Genomic DNA, 20,432 nt, shown 5'->3' on the forward strand with positions numbered 1-20,432 from the left:
TCAAACATGTTTATTGGCATTAAATTTGGTAAATTAAGGTCATCAGCGGGCGCTTCCATGCGGTAGACATGCGCCCTTCTGGGGTCTTATGACGGGGTAACAAGACCATACGGTTGGCGCAGTCGTAAAATCCACTCACTAGGGGCTAATTTAAACGCCAAACAGCGCATTCATCCCTTAATAAAAACACTAATCAGAACTAAAGTATAGATTGAATAAATATCGAGTATAGTTATAACAATATTAGCTAAGCAGACAATTTAAAACTAATAAACTCATAAAACAGACCCCATGACTGTAGGAGGATGCTGCAAGTGGGCACCCAAGTTCACTTGTATAGGGGCTAATAAATAAAATACTTCAAGGAATTAAAGTGTGTGTTGCCCACATACCCTTACTTTTACATCAGAAAAACAAGATAAATGCAGATAAGGACTCATTACCAACCAAAAAAAACCCAAAATAAATCCATGAAAGTGGAGTAAATAAAAGAAAAGAAAGGTCGAGGACACACAGCAAATAAAAGATTATACCGGGTAAGGAGACCCAGAAAATTTCATAAATCTCGATCTCTTCTCTGTTTTTTCGGTCAGATCTCTTCTCGCGTCGTCTTCAATCCCTTCTCGACGGCTGCAAAGATCGAAGGAAGCTTCGGGAGATGGCGGATTGGGGGCCGGTGTTCATCGCGGTGGTGTTGTTCATCCTCCTCACGCCTGGCCTGCTTATCCAGTTGCCGGGCAACAATCGAGTCGTGGAGTTCGGCACCTTCCAGACCAGCGGCGCTTCGATCATGATCCACGCCATCATCTACTTCGCCCTCGTCTCTATCTTCCTCGTCGCCATCGGCGTTCACATGTACGTCGGAACTTAGAATTTAGGGCTCCGATCGATTGCCCGAGCTTATTTTGTTTTCGATCGCTGCTTTCACTTGAATGTAATTTACCTGCTCGGAAATTAGGGCTTGATCGTTCTTCCTCCTCCCCCGTTCTGTCAATTGCCTCGGATAATCAACGGATTTCTCCGGAGAAGCTCCGATTGGAAATTTCGTTGTTAATTCGTTATTGGGCGGAAGAATTGTGGAGTTGGGATTGAAGAAAAACCCCCAAATTTAAAATTACGGTCCAATGATTAGCGATCAGTTTCAGTCCAGTGAGCTCGCCGGGGAATTAGCTCGATTTTTTTATTAATGTTTGGTGGAAAATTAATATCGATATCGTGGCCACTGATCATCGCACTCATCAGAAAACGAATTAATAGATAATCTAACGTAGTGTGAACATCAACGAAGTCGCAATCGAATGAATAACCCCGAACATTAAATTATTACCCATACGATGATTTTTTTTCTATTAATGTTTGGTGGGAAATTAATTTCAATTAACTGTGGAAAGTTGGATCTTAAGTAGGCGGTTGGTTCAGCCGCCACGTGGCACCATTAAACGGCTTCAATGGCACGTGGGAACAACTGACTCCTTTAAGAGGGGCTTATCGGCCTTGTTTTTTATTATTAGGGGATAAAGTTAAATTATACGCAGAGAGAGAGAGAGAGATCCACAAGAGGGGCATATCAGTCTAATTTTTTTAACATTAGGGGGTAAAGTTAAATTATACCCAGAGAGAGAGAGATCCTCAAGAGGGGCATATCAATATAATGTTTTAAACATTAGGGGTAAAGTTAAATTATACTCAGAGAGAGAGAGAGATCCACAAGAGGGGCATATCAATCTAATGTTTTTAACATTAGGGGGTAAAGTTAAAATATACACAGCAGGTTTTGTATCAGGTTAAAGTGTACCCTGCAAGTAAGTTCTATGGGGGTTGTATAAGGTTAAATTATTCTGAGAATTTAATTTCTGGCAGTCACTCTCATGCCGAATTGGCTGATCATAGATTGCAACACTGTAAATTCGGCCCTTGCGAGTTAGCTGCGTGACAGTTGCTCTCGTGCCAATTGGTTGATCATAAAGAGAGGTGGTTCTATCAAGCGTGTTTACTGCTTTTCTCATCAGTATACTAGATAAAAGCTTTGTTTTTATTGTACATAATACATATTAATATAATTTATCATATTAATTAACAATAAAGTGCACCCGCCCATGCTTTATTGCTAAAATTAATATAAATAATTATACCTCAAATTCGACCCTTACGAGTTAACCTGTCCAATGCCCTCGATGGGTTAGTCATAGAGAGAGATAGTGGATCTATCAGGTTAAATTATACCCATAATTTAAGTATTATTGCAGTCATTCTCGCGCCCAACTGATTGCACATGACTGTAAAACAGCAAATTTGACCCTTACAAGTATACATCTGTGACAGTCACTCGCGTCAATAATGGGTTGGTCATAGAGAGAGGGGCCTATCAGCTTTGTTTTTAACATTGGGGGGTAAACTTAAATTATACTCCAGAATTCTCAATGGTTAGAGAGAGAGAGAGGAAGCTGCAAATTCGACCCTTGCAAGTTTACCCATGAGATAGGTCATTCCATCCAATGGTTGGTTATAGAGAGAGGGGGCATAACAGTTTTGTTTCTAACATTGGGGGGTAAACTTAAATTATACCCAAAATTTACGTTGTCTCGCCCACTACCACACCACTTTGCCGGCGTTTCAAAGGTTAGAGAGAGAGAGAAGAGAGAGAATACTGCAAATTCGCCCCTTGCGAGTTTTACTCTGTGACAGTTCACTCCCCCCAAATAGGTTGGTCATAGAGAGACAGAGAAGGGCATATCAGCTATACTTATAACATCAGGGGGTAAATTTAAATTATACCCAGGATTTAACTCGTCTCATGACTCTCGTCCACTATGCACCATCGGGGGCATTCCCAAGGGTTAGAGAGAGAGAAGAGAGAGAAAAAACTGCAAATTCAACCCTTCCAAGTTTACCTCTGTGACAAGTCTATGGAGAGAGAAAGAGGGGCATATCAGCTTCATTTCTAACATCAGGGGGCAAACTTAAATTACACCCAGAATTTAAGTCGCCTCCCACACTACACCACCACTTCGCGGGTATTCTCAACGGCCAGAGAGAGAGAAGAGAGAGGGGGTTAGAAAGAGAAGAGAGAGAAGAGAGAGAAATAAGCTTTATTTCTCTCATCAGGGGGCAAACTTAAATTACACCCATAATTCAACTCGCCTCCTCCACTACACCACTTCCCCGGCCTTCTCAAGGGTTAGAGAGAGAAATAAGAGAGAGATAGACGGTTAGAGAGAGAAAACTGCAAGTTAGACCCTTTCAAGTTTTCCTACGTGACAGGTCATAGAGAGAGAAAGAGGGGCATATCAGCTTTATTTCCAACATCGGGGGGCAAGCTTAAATTACACCCTGAATTTAAGTCACCTTCCCCCCTACACCACCACCACTTCCCGGCATTCCCAACCGTTTGAGAGAGAAAGGGATAGAGAGAGAGAGAAAAACTGTAAATTCAACCCTTGCAAGTTAATAACAGGTAGAGAGAGAGAGGGGCATATCAGCTTTATTTCCAACATCAAGGGGCAAACTTAAATTACACCCAGAATTTGAGTCCCCTCCCCCACTACACCGCCACTTCCCGGGCATTCCCAACCGTTAGAGAGAGAAAGAAGAGAGAGAGAGAACTGCAAATTCAACTCTTGCAAGTTCATTACAGGTCTAGAGAGAGAGAAAGAAAGAGGGGCATATCAGCTTTACTTCTCCCATCGGGGGGCAAACTTAAATTACACCCTGAATTTAAGTCGCCTCCCCCACTACACCACCACCACTTCCCGGGCATTCCCAACCGTCAGAGAGAGAAAGAAGAGAGAGAAGGTTAGAGAGAGAATGGGGGATTGGGCGCCGGTGGTATTCGGGCTGGTGCTCTTCGTTCTGCTATCGCCGGGGCTGCTCTTCACGCTTCCCGGCAACGACAAGCGCGTCGAGTTCGGCACCTTCGCCACCAGCGGCCGGGCCGTCTTCGTCCACACTCTCCTCTTCTTCGGCCTCTACAGCCTGTTCGTCGTCGCCCTCGACATCCACTTCTACACCGGCTAGATCCCCCTCTCCCCGATTCTTCAATCCCCATCTGAATATATAATTTCGGTGATTTCGGTGCCTGTTCGTCGCCGCGATCTTCGTTTTTCCTCAATTCGCTTTGTTTCTGCCCCCAAAAAAAAATTGTCAAAGGAGGGAGTTCTCTCGGATTTACGTTTACGGTAAAATCCGAATCCATGATATCGGGGTGAATTTTACGATGCTGTTGAGAGTTTTTTGTTCCAATTATGCTATCGATGATGAGTAACAGTAAATGACACTACTTTATCCGTATTTATAGTGCAGGGATGCGGGACGGTTTTTTCGTATTTATAGTGCAGGTACGAAAAACTCGTCCCCTCCCTGAGGTTGGACGAAAATTGGGGCGGAAATTCGTCCCGAGACCTTCGACCACGTGCAACAAAAAATCATCCCACATGCGTCCCTGCATTGATTCTGGACGTTGGACGGAATGATCTGTGTCCCACCCCGTCCATCGTCCACGTCCCGGATGATCCAGAACTATATCTGTAATCAGATATGTTACCCTAAATCCAAAACTTCACGATGTCCAATAACAGTCATCTTATTTCAACTATGGAAGGGCACTGTACTGTCTTGCTTCCGTTTTAACAAAAACCTAAACCTAGACCTGCAGTTCTCTCGGGTCTTGGTCTTCATTCTGTCTCAATCCTGTTAAATTGTCTAGTCAACACTAAAAGAGAGAAAGTAAGAAGAACGAGAGAATATATATATATATAGAGAGAGAGAAGATATCAGAAAGTGAAATAGTGGGTGGTTGACAGAGTGAGGAGAGATGGGAGACCGAGAGAATGAGCGAGGGAGAAGAAATGAGATAGTGAGAGAGTGAGGGAGTGAAAGAGTCGGAGTGATGATGAAGGCAAATTGCGTGTTAATTTTTTATGTTGTTGTATTTTAATTTGCCTAATACTAAATAATTTTGATAAATGATATAAAGTCACTCATAAGTATAGTTAGAGTAAGGTTGTCTCCACAGGGGTTGGCTTATAGAGGTGTATTTAATAATTGAGTTACTGGTTAGCAAGCAACAATAATAATGATAGAAAGTATAAAAAGAAATGGGTAGTTAATACTTAGGTGAATAAAAGAACTAGATAGGGGAGAATATCAGATATCGTATCTATATATATATATACAGGTACTAGAAATAATAAAGAAGCAAGATATTAGGTAATACAGTTAAGGATGTTATTAATATAGGTAGCAAAGGAGTAGATAAGACCAATAATATAGATATATCAGTATAATAATGACAGAAGATAGGGGGATGTTTATTTAATTATTAATAAGTTATATCTTAGATTGGAGGTAAGTATCAAAATAATGATTATAAAGATTAAAGTACTCAGGGAAGAGTAATTTTATTCTTAATAAGGTGTAAGGAGTTGATTAATTTTATTCTTAGCTAGATAGTTATTATAATAAGAAGCAAGAGGAAGAATAAAAGAGAGAAGAAATAAAGAGTAGAGAAGGGCACTAGTAATAGTACTTAAAGAGTATAAATATTAACATAAGGTCGCCTATACTTCCAGAACATGTCTTATATAGTTATATCATTTATTATATAGTTCATATATTTATATGTTTTATATTATATATATATGCATTTTATAGTAGAAAATCGAGAGGTAAGGGTAGTTCTGTCGAACACCCTGGATGTGTTCGCCAAAATGCCCGAAAGGAGATCGAAATAGGATGCATCTATCTTTTTATGTATTTTATAAGGTTTTAGAGAAATAGGGAGAAATAGAGGTAATTCAGTAGACACCTTGGAGGTGTTCGACAGAATGCCTCAAAGAGGTTGAAAGAGGGATTGTACAAATTTATTAATAAGTTAAGTTGATATGAACTTATAAAACTTGGTTGATATATTCGAAGGCACACAAGGTACTCATTAAAATACTTCACAGAGGCTGCAGTGAAGAAAACACAAGAACATTGATCTAAGGATACGATTTTGTCAAGATCACAACGTATGATTGAAATATCACGCCTAATATCTACCCAAGAGTGCATACTTCACTTATACCATTGGAAGCACCATGCCATAGATGAATCCCGTCAATGGCAACATTATCAACGCTCGTTAACGTTAGTGAGTAGTATTCACCCATCATCTACCCAAAATCAAATGATGATATCTGGACGGACTTCATACGAGAAATCAGTAACCGGAAAATTCCGATATCGGTTGCTACAGTACCAAAATTAGATGTTGTTATCTGTCCAGGTCCCCAGGGATAAATGACAGTTCTATATATTTGAGTCAGATACTGGTTTTTCAAATATTGGACATGTCAATAATAATGTACATGCTATGTTACAATAATGTGGAAAGATAACACTATATCATTTACATACATAATAATATAAACATTACATTGCAAAACCGACAGCTAGTAGACAGTGGCCAGAGGCAACAGTGGACTTTGTATCTTGAACCAGATTCAACTGATTAAAGTCAGCCAAAGTCGATTTTCCATTATGAATACTCAAGCGGAGTTGTCTGTTAAGGTTACAAACTAAGGTTTTATAAACGTATTTTTTTTGTTTTTTCTTCCACAAGGGACAATGATACCTTAAAAAATAATCTGACATCTAGATATCAGATTCCAATATCTGGTACAGGCACATACCACGTCCTGGCCCCCACAGTATTTGTCCCAATATCCAATATCAGGCAGATATTCAATATTTGTCCGTACCTGGCATCTGAAATAAGGTTTCGGGCGATATTGATCAAATGTTTTCCAGGAGAAAAGTAGGAAGTTATTATGAAATTTGTGATCACTGTTGGATTAATATCACAGTATTTGCCGGGAAAAGCTATGAGAGAATTCGTATAATAAACTGAGGAATTGGAAACAAACCTGGGGATTGTCATAGTTCTTTCCTCGGTGATCTATCGATCTCGATTAGTTCCTCCTGAGCATGGCGAGCGATTAGTAGATATATTAATCAAAAGATTTTTACCGTTTCTTTGATCGTGAGAATCAATATTCCATCACGATCATCGGATTAACTGAAATAACGGAAAACAGGGTCTAAATGGGGAAGCCTGTGCTCCGTCTAACCTTAGATCTCATTTCTAGAGGATCTCTCCCACATCGGGGTAGAGCAAACGACTGACCAGCCAACTGCTGACAAATTCGACACAAATTGACAAAAGATCAAGAACATCGCCATTCCAACGATCCAAGGCATCAACACGAATCCAATCATAAAGGTCGCAGAACCGCTCAGCATCAACGAAAGCGATATCCCGAGCATCAAATAAACGAACTCCATCGGCGAAATCCGAGGTCGCGGACTCTGCAACTCCGGCAACGAATTCCGAATTACCTCTCCTCGGCTACGATCCGGATTACCGCCAGATCGCAACATGCCGAGGACGATCGCGCAGAGCTCGAACAGCGAGGATTGATCTTCTCGTTCTTCCATTGCCTCGGAAAACCTCGAACCCTAGCTGCAGGGATATTCGAGAAGAAGGCGCAAAATCGATCGATCTACTATTCCGAGAAGCTTTGCAACGCGATCAATGAAGCTCGATCAAGCCTGAATTCGATCGGAATTGCTACAGCGTCTTCTCCAATCAGCAATCCCTCTCCGCGAGCTTTCGGGAACGTTGATCTGATCTATACTGCGTGAGAAAAGTACTGAACAAGGAGGGCGGGGTTTAAATAGTTTTTTTTCTCTCGTTCAGTCAGACAAAACATCAAAGTCAACGTCAAAGCCAAAAAATAAAGTCAACGACAAACCAAAGTCAAAGTCAACATCAATGTCAACAGAAACGTTAAATTCAATATCATCATCTGAGTCAAAGCACTTATAGCTACGAGGACGTGTTGACTTATTTTGGATGAGGGTCTGATAGGTCTAATCTTGACCCCATCCTCCGTGATTGGGAGAACTGATAAAGTGATTGGTCTATCGTGATCTGAAGATCTGAATGACCATGATGTCGGCTGTCGTCAATATAGTGCGGGGACGTGGACGGGACGGTTTTTTCACCCGGGGACAAAAAAATCGTCCTGTCCATGAGAATGGACGATTTTTGGGACGAATATTTGTCCCAGGGACGACCGAACGGGATGGTTTTAGTCCCTTGGGACGAAAAATCGTCCGTCAGGACGTCCCGAACGATTGACAGACGAATCTGGACAAAAAAAAAGAATTAAATAATTAAATTACCAAAATAATTTGTGGATTTCCAATAAAACGTGGAGAAGGCAATATTTAATCTCTCATTAATTGAGATTATAATTTATTTTTATACATGTCATTATCATCTTATTTTATTATTTTCACGCTTAAATGTAAAATTTGACAGATAATTATGGGTAGAATAAGAATTTCATATTCTGTTTCTCCCTAGATTAAATTCCCAGATAATGCAATAAAAATTCATTATTTAATCCCTAGCATTATACAATTATTTTTAATTCATTTTTATTGTTGTACACCTACCAAAACATGAAATTTAATGAAGAGTTTTAGAGATTTTCATGGGTTGGTAGGTGAATTACAGTAAAAAATAATCAAGATGGAAGTGAAGTACCAAGGTAAATCAGTAAGCTTTGAATCTTGATTGGGTTGTTCCTTCGTCTCAGAGTTGAGACGCTGGGGACAACGATGGCTGTTGCTCCCTCCTGCAGCCACATACCCACTTTGGCATCTCCAGATGAATGGATCTGTTCGTTCTCTCTCTAAAAGAAGAGAGAAGATGCCCAGTTTTTATTACAATTGTGTCCTTCTACGATTTAATTATTCAAATATTCCTCAAACTAATTTCCAATATAGGATTAAAAACGAGAATGTGAGAGTAAATGCTTGGTTGAAAAAACATTAGGCAATAAAAATTTTGAATGCATCTCTAAAAATTCCAGAAAACAGCAACACCGTACGGGAAGATGTTTGAATGAGGGAGAGGTACAAGGCAATGTGAGGTTGGGAGAGGCCATCACATGGTCCGAGGAGTGTTAAATCCTGCCATGAACAACAACCCAAGATTAGATTTGCATAACAGAAGAAATGAAATGAATCACAATGGACAAATAAGACCAAAAAAATTAAATGACCAGATCTTCTTGTAGGGAATCAATTTTGCTATCATTTGGCTACTTGATCTAGGCGTCTCAAGCTTCATAGATATGTGAGATAATTATATATAGTCATGTTACGCAAACATGGTACTCATTAGCTTACAAATAAATATAAGTGAAAGAGTTTTTACGCAGTACGGGCATGGATCTACTGATTGACTAAAGGCACAAATGAGTAGCCTTGAGATCTGACATGAATAAACAGATGGGAAACGTAGCTTTAGCCAATAAGAGAACCAGAGAAATATTAAAATAGAGATATCGTTTCATAGAGAAGTACCGCGTCCCGATATCCTTCCACCAACTTAGAGGATTATCCTCCTCCTCCCTGCATGGGATGTTTAGATACTTATCCAGCTCTTGCCTCAAGGTTGAGCGTGGTTGATGACGACTGCACGGACGTGTATATTGCTGCTTAGATGAAACATATTGTGTCCGACGATGACTTTCCAACAACTCTCCTTGCTTGAAGTCACATTCATATGCTTTTGTGCTAGATGGATAATCCAAAAGACCACCAAGATAGGAAAGCACACTTTGATGACATGACGGATGTACAACCTCTAATTTAGAGAATGGATCCAATGTCGCCTCTGTAGTGACGGTATTATTGCCCCGAAGAACCAGTACATACTGCATCAACTTGTTATGCATAGCACCACACACAGACCGTAGGGCATCCCACCACTCATCATCCAATGCTGCCCCTGCATTGTTAGTAGCCTGCTCAAGGTGATTCTTCAGCTCCGCGACCAATGACGCTACTTCAGTTATTGGCAATTTTTTCGTTGAACACACAAAGTCAGTACCCTGGCATAGTGGGCCGAGGATGCACATGTATTCATGAATCAACAGCCAGTCCTCCTGACATAGGCCATAATCTCTAGTGGACGTCGAAAGGAACCTCAAAGCCATATGGTCCAAAACCTATTTCTTACCAAGAGCACGCTTTAACTTAGTGAAAGTGGAGTTCCAACGCGTTGAGCAGTTGACCTTTATCTTGTTCGGATCAGGGAGCTCGAACATTTTGCACATATCAACATATTTCTCCCTACGCTGCGTGGATCCCTGAATGGCATTGACAATGGCTCTCACACGTGAAATTGCTTGTCCCAAAGGTGCAAATATCGCCACAATATCTTCGTCGACCTGTGAATCGGTTGGGTCATTCGTGTCCAACGGTGTATATGTGTGAAGATCTCAGACACGTAACATATTACTTCTAGGAGGTTATGGATTGCGAATAACCTTGAGTCCGGCATGGACTACGAGGTTCAGCACATGGGCAACGCATGGTACATGTCGGTCCATAGTGAATTGGGGGTTTACAATCTTCAATTGATCTACAATGGAGGCCATCATCGTTCTGCTGTTGGAATCATTGTCCATGGTGAGGGCACATAGCTTCGACTCGATGCCGTATTCACACGCAACTTCCACGACGATCCTCGCCAAATTCGTGTCGCAATGGTGTCCCTTGATGTGTCATAGACCAAGAAGAAACTCACAGAGCTTCCAGTTGGTGTGGATCCAGTGGGCAGTGACACCTAGAAGGGCCAGGTTATTTTGGGATGTCCAAGCATCTACGGTAAGTGAGACGTTGGAGACGTCGACAAACATCTCCACCAGCTTCCCTTGGGCTTCTTTGTACATCCTTTCAGCCGTCGCCTTGACCGCATCCGGACCAGGGATATCCCCAACCATATGTGTTTCGTAGAACCAATAGGATTTCTTCTTCACAAGACGCCAAGGAAGATCGTTGTCACAGATGAATCTAAAGAACTCTTCCTTCGTCTGCGCCATGGTGATGCTGCGTAAGTACAACTTGTGGCAGAGTATTTCGTAGTAGAGAATGGTTCTCTGCTTCATCTTCAGTCCCTTAATTTCATCGTGAAATTTATGGTGTGCCTTCTTCAGATGTCTCCAAAATATGTTTGTGTTCTTATTTTTATTCCTCTTGATGATGACCTTACGGGTGGGGTTCTCTACTTGACATAACGTGCACTGGTACTCGTTCGGGGCAACTTCAACAAATCAATCTAAAACTTTAGACCAATTGCGTCTTCCGCTATGAGTTGAGATGTTGTGATCAACCTCTACTGGGATGCACTCCGCGGACATCGACATCATAGCCCTAGCCATCGATTTTGGGGTGGTGGCAGATGTAGACTCCATTACTCTACTAAGGTAATTCACAAGACACAATCATTTGTAAAATGCATGTGACTTACATTTATGATTAAAATCCGTCGAACTGGAATTTCAGAAACAAAAAAGAAGCACAAGATTAATGCTTCTGTATTGCTCTGAGCAACTTAAATTTACAATTACCATGGTTGGTTCACTAACATTTTCACCAATCCTATAAAAACATAAAATATTTTTAAAAAATCCAAACGACTTAACACGTACTTAAAAGCATTTCTGATTTTTTAACAGTTTAAAGTTTTAAGAATCCTAGGTCAAATTTAATTAGCTTACTTAAGCACATGCCTTCATATTGTCTTGTAGCGTCCTTTTCATGATATATAAAGTCATAACCGGTACTATTCCAAAAGTATAATAATACATGAAACTCAATTTCAAAACACCACAATCAATAACCACACTTATATTATTAAAATCAAATAATACAATTCTCCAAAGAAAATAAATCCACCAAAAGTAGAACAATATAATTCTCCCAAAATTTTTGACCCCGCCCATATCGGCACCTTTAACCATTATAAAACAAAACAATACCCTTCTTCTCTCCGTACTGTCATAAAAAGAAACTCCAAATTAAAAAAAAACCAAAATCAATGTGAATGATTGATAAAAAGCATGCCAATTAAAAAACATCATTAAAACATAATTTACTGGAATGATAAATTTCAGTGAACTGAAGTAACAAGTTGCAGACCCTCGTCCTTCCAAAGATATTTTGTAAACATCTGATTTCACAGTTTGACAGTACGAAACAAGTTCAATAATATTTCAAAAACAGAGTCATCCAAAGCATCGTGTTTTTCATTTTATAAATTAAGACTTAATTATTTCCGCCATTAGAGAAAACGGCATCCATGAGAGTCAAATCTTTGACTCTCATAAAGACTTTTCTCTTCTGATTAGGATGTATTGACAGCTCCATGGGATGAAAAAATAAGACCTCATTGATATAATTATGCAGATTACACAAAAATATTAGAGTATTTTACAGGAAAAGTTTAAAACCGACAGCACCAGAGAACTGCAATATCCAAATTTCGGACTACCCTCCATAATTTACAAAAAATTCGTCAGTCGATTGTTTATCAGGAACATATGCTCACCAAAATTACAGAACGCTGATCAAAGAATGCCCCACAACAGATGCTTATCGAATCAATTAAGTTAAAAGTAATTGGCGGAAATCAAGTTAGAAACTGAAGTAACAAGTTGCAGATCCTCGTCCTTCCAGAGAGATATTTTGTAAACATCTGATTTCACAGTTTGACAGTACGAAACAAGTTCAATAATATTTCAAAAACAGAGTCATCCAAAGCATCGTGTTTTTCATTTTATAAATTAAGATTTAATTATTTCCGCCATTAGAGAAAACGGCATCCATGAGAGTCAAATCTTTGACTCTCATAAAGACTTTTCTCTTCTGATTAGGATGTATTGACAGCTCCATGGGATGAAAAAATAAGACCTCATTGATATAATTATGCAGATTACACAAAAATATTAGAGTATTTTACAGGAAAAGTTTAAAACCGACAGCACCAGAGAACTGCAATATCCAAATTTCAGACTACCCTCCATAATTTACAAAAAATTCGTCAGTCGATTGTTTATCAGGAACATATGCTCACCAAAATTACAGAACGCTGATCAAAGAATGCCCCACAACAGATGCTTATCGAATCAATTAAGTTAAAAGTAATTGGCGGAAATCAAGTTAGAACCAGATATAAGAAATTAAAAGTAATTCCGATCTCTCATCGCAAACCAGTAATAAGAAATTATAACGTACAATTTCTAATTAAGATGACAGAATAATTGAATCATGAAGGTTTATCAACATGGGCCAGTTATAAGGATGCGAACATACCTCGACGTCGGGGTCTCGGGAAAGCGAACTCCAATGATGCGAATGGGCATAGAGGGTTGTCGGGAGCATGAATGTTACTCGCCACCGAGCTGGTTTCTCCGGGGAGGGTGTGGAGGATCGCCATGCGCCTTGGGGGGGGGTTGTCTTCTTCTTGTTTCCAACTTCCAAAAGGGCCAATGGTTTGTAAACCTAGGTTTTGACTTTCGAGCGGGGGAAACAAAATGTTCAGAATATTAAAAATTATTATTTTTATTTTTCGTCAGTGACGAAGGACGAATGGTTTTTTGTGTGGATGGGAAGAAAAACCGTCCCAAGATTTTTGGACGGGCAGTTTTTTTTACTGTTGGACAAAAAAACCATCCTGTCCTTCATCCATGAACTTCCAATGGACATAGGACGGGACAAAATTTGTCCCGTCTCATCCTTCGTCCACGTCCGGGATGATCCGGAACTATAGTCGTCAGTGGTTTTCAGATGGCCCGAGAAATAATATTTTTGATATCGCGCTAGACATAAGTTTAAGATTAGTTGACGCACAATATGCATGAAAGATGTCTATGAGCGAGGTTTTGTTGAAGGTGAAGTCTTTTGGCCTTCTGCTGGTGAAAGGTACCAAACTCCATTATCAGATTAATAATTTCTAAAGTATTTATGTTGAATAGTATTAATTTTGAGGATGAATTATAAAAAATATTGTAGATTTGTTTGCCTAACGAGCGCGAGAACTTTGTAATGATTATGCTTCATGGAAAAGAATTGTTCAGTCTTCATGACGCAACTTGTAGGCTGATGGAGTTTGACAGAAGACTATTTTAGTCTGATAGTGTCAAAAGTCAAGATTTAATTGTGAAAGGCATACAAAAAGAGGTCTATCGATGGAGAGAGCAAGTATTGGTAGAAAAGAAGATGGCTTGGTTCATGTCAAGGGCCAACTGTTAGAAAAGACAGAAATCATATAAGACCTAAGCAAAGGGGCACTTGACGAGGGATTTTTTGAAATTAAGTGGCATTAAGTCAATCGGTGGACTATTGAGTTCGGCAAACATAACAAAGCGGGTGATAGTGAAAATGGTGACGTCTATTCTACCATGATTGCAGTTATAAAGGTTACGAACATATGGATTTCTCATTATGGCTGCTCTTACCATATCTGTATGTTTGATGACTATTTTGACTCTCATAGGCATTTGAGAGGAATGACTTCAATGAGAAAAATTGATTACAAGATTGTTAGCATTCCAAACATAAAGATTTATATGTTTGATGAGGTGGTGAAAGTGCTGGGAATGTGCTCCATGTATGTAAATAAAACATCCCATTCCCAAAAATAAAAAAACAAAAGCAATTAGAAATTCTTGGCAATTGGATTTAGTTACTAATTCATTATCTGGCATGAAAAATATGAAGTTTCATTCTTGGTTCTGCAAGAATTGGCTTTGCATCCAAACCTATTTTAGTTACTAATCCATTTGACAAATGGATGTTATAATTTGGGCCAATAATCGAGTGTTCAAGGTTTGTCAAGGTTTACTTATCACTATGAAGGGAAATAAAAAATGAGCCAATATTTAGAGACTTGCACGTGGAGTTCACACAACAACATCACATGAGCATGTGACTAATGACTATTTATTGTGGCACTTCTGATTCATCTTTCAATGCATTGAGCAACGGCTAATAGATTATCCCAATCAATGACAGGCATCAACCAATAATTAAGTCCCATTAATGATTCGCATTATCCAGTCATTAAAATAATAAAGTCATGGCATCGTGATCCAATCATTATCCATCTTCAAGGTTTGATATCTGTTGATCTAGATGGCTGATTGAGCTGAAATTTAGTGGGTAGCTCTGTCTTTCTCTCTTCTCTTAATTAGTATGGTTGAATTTATAACTGAGCCCCTATAATTTTTCAAAATTAACTTTTACATCACTTTCTTCTAGAGAGGCAGATCAAAAGAGAATGATGTTTTGAAGGTCCATCAAGGGTTTTCTTGGTGTATTCAGTATTCAGAGAAGGTAAATAGAGAAGACGAGAGGTTAATCTAGATTAGGAAATTGCCATGATCCTATAATAGCATAGAGATCTAAGGTTAGTCTCTTGCCTTACATTGGTTTTTCTCCATCACATTCATAGTTAGATCAGAACCATCTTTATCATCACCATCCATCACCATATATTATCTCTATCACATATTATATATGTTGTCACAATAATGCCATGTGTTATATCAAAAACCCTAAACCAGTATCTTCCCCATCTATCTGCTCACTCATCTCCTCCATCCACCATCTTCCTTTTAAATCTTTGCCCCTCTTACTCCCTCATTTACACCCATTGATGTCGGACGTCATCGGGGACGTCATCCGGTCGACACCGAATATGATGGTTCGGCGCCGATAAATGATCATGGTATCAAACGTCGACGGTGTCGTCGTCCGATGGATGAAACCATAACAGGTTATGTGACTACGATGCAATAAATGAGTACCCTACGTGTCGTACATGCAGGCTCTGACTCGCGGGAGGCGCCGAGCTCCAAGCTTGGACGGGGTTGCCGGGGACGGCGACAGTGGCCTCTCGAACCTCATCAGAGCGACAAAGGCGTCTACGGCCGAACGGAATCTATCCATAGGGCTCACACGTAACGGACATACTCGTCTGTACCAATAAGACACTCAAAAGTCCTAGTTTCTTTCAATTTATCTCTCTCACCTACCTAGCCCGAGCGTAGTGGAGCCAAGACGAAAATATACTGCAAATGATAATTGAACGTGTAGCGGGAGTGGACGGCGTACCTCGTCGGTGCGCGCCTCGTTGTGCAGTGTTGTCGACGGTCGATGGCATTCGAAATGGGTAGGACAGAGAGTCGCCGGAGAGATCACGGTGGCTCGACGAGTGGCGGTGCTGCCGGAGCTCTATGTAAAGGTCGGAGGAGTCAGGGATGGAACGAGGGAGAAGAGTAGCGGCAGTGCGACACTCAAGAAACCACCAGGTCTGGCTATGCGTCTGGATCATACAACGATTTGGACGGGGGCGGACAGTGGGTGCGAGCAAACGGCGGCCGGAATGCAGCCGGGGCGGCAAGTTATTGCTCCGAGTTGGATGAGTCGTTGGAGTGGCAGGGCACGAACGCTGTCGCCTGAGATTGATCGAGCGCTTACCAGCTAAGAGGAGTCGAAGATCACGACAAGAGTGGCACTCGACCAAATGATGGTTCTCAGGGCGCGATTGGGCAGCACAATTTGGCGGTGCTAATTTGGTCGCCGGCCGGCATCGTGCGGACGCAGGAGACCGGGTGTGTTGAATGACGTTGATCGCTTGTCGTCCTGGAGAAGCTTCGACCCTGCGGCAACAGCCTTAACCGCCGGCCGATCTGATTTGATTTCCGATAAAGCGAATTTAGTACTCGGCGAACGCCCCACACACCTAGAGAACACATTTGGGTGTGTTTAAATCAGTCGCCGGTGAGCTCCGCGTAGGTACAGATCCTTGCACTGACCATGGGCCAGCGGATGGCGTTGTGACCGTCCGGGCTTCTCCAATTTTCCTCGATTTCCCAAGTTCTAAATTCTCCAGCGATGGGAATGGAGGCCTTCCAAATTTGAGAGAGAGAGCTAGAATGTTCCCAATGCTCTCTATCACCGACGTGCCTCTCTGATTCCCGTTCTTCCTGTCTTTTCTCTTCTCAATCTCATCCCACGATTCCTCCCCCTCTGTGATCTTCTCTAGAACGAGGAGGGAGACCAAGATAGAACAACACGAAATTCCTCTTTTTTTTGTCTTCCTGGTCTGCCTTCTCTAGGGCGCCCTCTCTTCCCTTATAAAGGGGAGAGGTCAAATTGGCCCCCTAGATGGGTCAACAAAAGGGATGAGGGTCCATTAAAGGGGCCCTTATAATTTGGGCCCCCCATTACAAAGAAACAAGGGGAAACTAAAAATATATAAAGAAAACAAGGGAGGCAAAGGGGTCCCTCCCGTGATGACGATGCACGTGCAGACACGTCGCGCACGTGAAGAAAACAAAACGATGAGAACGAGAAAGGACAAAACATGCGAAAAGAGCGACAAAAAAAATGTCGATAATCGAGCGCCTTTCACCTGGTCTCCAACGTCAAAGGCGGGCGACGCAGACGATGCGTCGACAAACTTTGATGACGTGTGCGATGACCCATCTTATTCATGTCATCTACCAAAGTCTCTTCCTACGTATCATCACACCCTAGTTAAGTACTTGACAACACACAATATTAACAGGCTAATATGATGATATTTATATATTTATTTGCATTAAATTTTTATACATGCACGTTGTCAAGCTTAAAATGATTAAATTCATTATTATAATAATTTTTAAAATTTTTTGCATTTTTAGGGATTTTTACAACAACATATTCTGAAATAAAATATTTTTTTGAGTCACTATATGATTTTTCCTGAATTTTTTGACATAATATTCATAAATATATGAATTTTCTAACTCGAAACACATTTATTTATATTTTTCAGGTTTGTCTTTGAATTTAAATGAATTATATTTGAATTTATATGAATTATATTTGAATTTATATGAATTTTATTTAAATTTTACATCATTTTTATTCATTTTTTTCCGTTCTTCTACGGGTCGCCGTTTGATTCGTCAGCCAACGACCAACCATAAACTATGGTTAATGATTGGTGTCAGCTAATCATTTAGGGTAAACATTCATGGCATATTGGTTAATGATGCCATAATGGCATTTAATGCTGACAACACTCTCTCCTATTACTTTAATCATAGGGATGATGTGGCCCAATAAAAAAGGATGTATTTTTTCAACTAATGTGATGTAATTATCAAGGCAAATGGGAAGTAAAAATCATTATTTTATATGTTGGTCAAAAGCGGCTGCGCCCAATGATGTGTCACAAACACATGGTGCCACATGTACACATGGCACACATGTGTACAAGTGGCACCAATGTGTCATTTACTAACTGGAGAGGTCGAGAGAGGACACCGACATGGCAATTGATGACACGTCGCTACGTTACAAGTCCTCTTCTATTTTAAATAATATAAATATAAACTAACGTTAATACTTACCTTTTATCTTTTTCAGCATGCGTCACATCGCGCAACGAGATCCGTTTATCACTTCTGATCACATTAAATTTGATGACGAGACAAAACCCTAATAGAATGACATGACGGCACTGACAAGGACAAGGAGAGAGAAATCTTTGGATAATTAATGGCTAAGAACCATCCAACTTCCAAGTTTGATATCTGACAATTTAGAAATCTGATTGAGATGAAAATTTAGGGGTAGCTTCATCTTTATGCCCTCTATCCAACTATATGGTTGGATTATAAATTTCAATCTTGATATTTATATAAAAACATCTTTAGGCTTCTTCCACCTAGAGAGGCAGATTGAAAAAAGTGAAGTTTGGAAGGTCCATCAAGGTCTATCTCTCTCCATTTAAATCGTCACTCTACTCCTACTTCCACCACCTTCATCACCGTGTCTCATACCGTCATCTTTATCTCATCTCACCTACACACCCACCTATCTTTTATTAAAGCCTGAATTATTAAACGCGATCAGATACTCCTTACCATTGGCTCTCATTTAGTCTTATGGTCACTCCTTCACGTCTTCCATCATCCTACTCTTTTCACTCACTTTGACCACAACCCACCATTCGTGCATTACTCAGCTCATCCTTCTTAAATAGGAGTCATCCCAATCTCTGATATCCCTCCCAGATCAAGTTCCCCGATAACCAAATAATCACCGATAAGTGCTACTATCCCTGATCATTCTCAAATATTTCCAGTTGTTCAAATTATGATATCCATGTTATCTCAAGTGAAGGATCATACAATGTAGTTCAATGAAAGAATTACAAAAATAGAGAACGATAGATGTCAAGGATCTATATGTGACATGGTAAGCAAAGAAGATAGTGGAGGATTAGTCAAATTAGGAGATAAAGTAGGAGAGCCAACACTCCAAAACACTCAAGTTACATTAAAAAAATTAGGGAAACCTCCTAGGTGGAGAAACTTATATAATAAGATATTGGAACAAAGAAAGTTTAAAATTACATGTGAAATTGGAGGAACGTAATTTAAGAATGTAGTTATAGATCGTGGTTCCAATCTGAATATCGTACCTTCTTCTATATTTGAGAGACACCCTATAGGAAAGGTAATGCCCTCTTCTGATGTTGTTTGTTTTGATGATGGATTCCAGATAGCTTCTAGAGGGAAAATTTCCAATATTTGCATTGATATAGAGGGGTGTCGATTCAGATAAGATTTTGTGATACTTGAGGGAAATTCAATGAAAACGACCTTAGATTTTGGTAGATCTTTCTTAAAAACAGCTAGAGCTATGATTGATATTGAGGAAGGAGAGGTAATCCTTAGAAAATAATATAAGATTCCGTCCCTTAGTTTAAATATTTCTGATAGCAGAAGTGTATACTTGAGGACGAAATTAAAAAAATTCCTAAGGAAGAGAATGAGATAGATGATTTATTTTCTCAATCAAGTTATATCCCTAAAACAGATGATTCATCATTACCATCCATTAGTCCATCTTATCAAAACTTTTGTAAACCATCATGCATATCATCTCAAGTGGGACTCTTTACTTTGAAAATAGTAAACCTTCATTCGAAAATGTATCAAGAAATTAGATGATAAAAAGAGTGAGATGCAAGAAAGGATGGAAAAGTTAAATATGGAAAATGAATCATTGATGAAAGAGCTTGCCGCAATACCTTTAGCCTCCCTACCAAAGAAGGAAAATATATCTATAAATGGAAGGAAGATAAAAAATATTGATATGATGAGGAGGTACGGGATTGTAGGAGCAAGTATTTAGGGGGTCATAGGATGTATGAGCATAAGAGATGGATTCCTATTAGATATGTGTTAACAAGGATGAAGGTCATTTCAACCCAAAATTAGGAGCGAAGAGTATGAATTCCCAAATCTATCTTAGAACCCTTTAAAACAATATCGCATAAGGAATTATGGATTCCAAAGTTCATTATATAGCCATTTATGTGATCCTAATTAGTCACATTCGTCTAGCTAGCCATTTTTTTTCTTTAATTTTACTTTTCTTTGATCGTACTTTACCTTCATAAATAATGGGAACTGATATATTTCCCTAGCTTGCCATTTTTTTTGTTTTGCTTTCAGTTTTCTATGAAT

At 39.8% G+C, this 20,432-nt stretch overlaps 1 protein-coding gene and 1 long non-coding RNA gene across 2 annotated transcripts; one reads left to right on the top strand and one right to left on the bottom strand.

The window, feature by feature from the left end:
* The first annotated feature begins 550 nt into the window (after nucleotides 1-550).
* Nucleotides 551-4,108, top strand: LOC144704947 (uncharacterized). Its single transcript, XM_078577533.1, has 3 exons — nucleotides 551-869; nucleotides 1,861-1,920; nucleotides 3,635-4,108. The coding sequence occupies exons 1-3, from the start codon at nucleotides 659-661 to the stop codon at nucleotides 4,012-4,014; spliced, it is 651 nt and encodes a 216-aa protein (XP_078433659.1). The 5' UTR covers nucleotides 551-658; the 3' UTR covers nucleotides 4,015-4,108.
* A 2,379-nt stretch (nucleotides 4,109-6,487) lies between these two features.
* On the bottom strand, nucleotides 6,488-6,965 carry LOC144704515 (uncharacterized). The gene is made up of 2 exons (XR_013581827.1): nucleotides 6,906-6,965; nucleotides 6,488-6,747 (listed from the first exon to the last, which is right to left on the bottom strand). It is a non-coding gene; the product is annotated as an uncharacterized LOC144704515 (long non-coding RNA).
* Between the last annotated feature and the right edge of the window lie 13,467 nt (nucleotides 6,966-20,432).

Source organism: Wolffia australiana, chromosome 6 (assembly GCF_029677425.1).
Source record: "Wolffia australiana isolate 7733 chromosome 6, ASM2967742v1".
NCBI lineage: Eukaryota > Viridiplantae > Streptophyta > Magnoliopsida > Alismatales > Araceae > Wolffia > Wolffia australiana.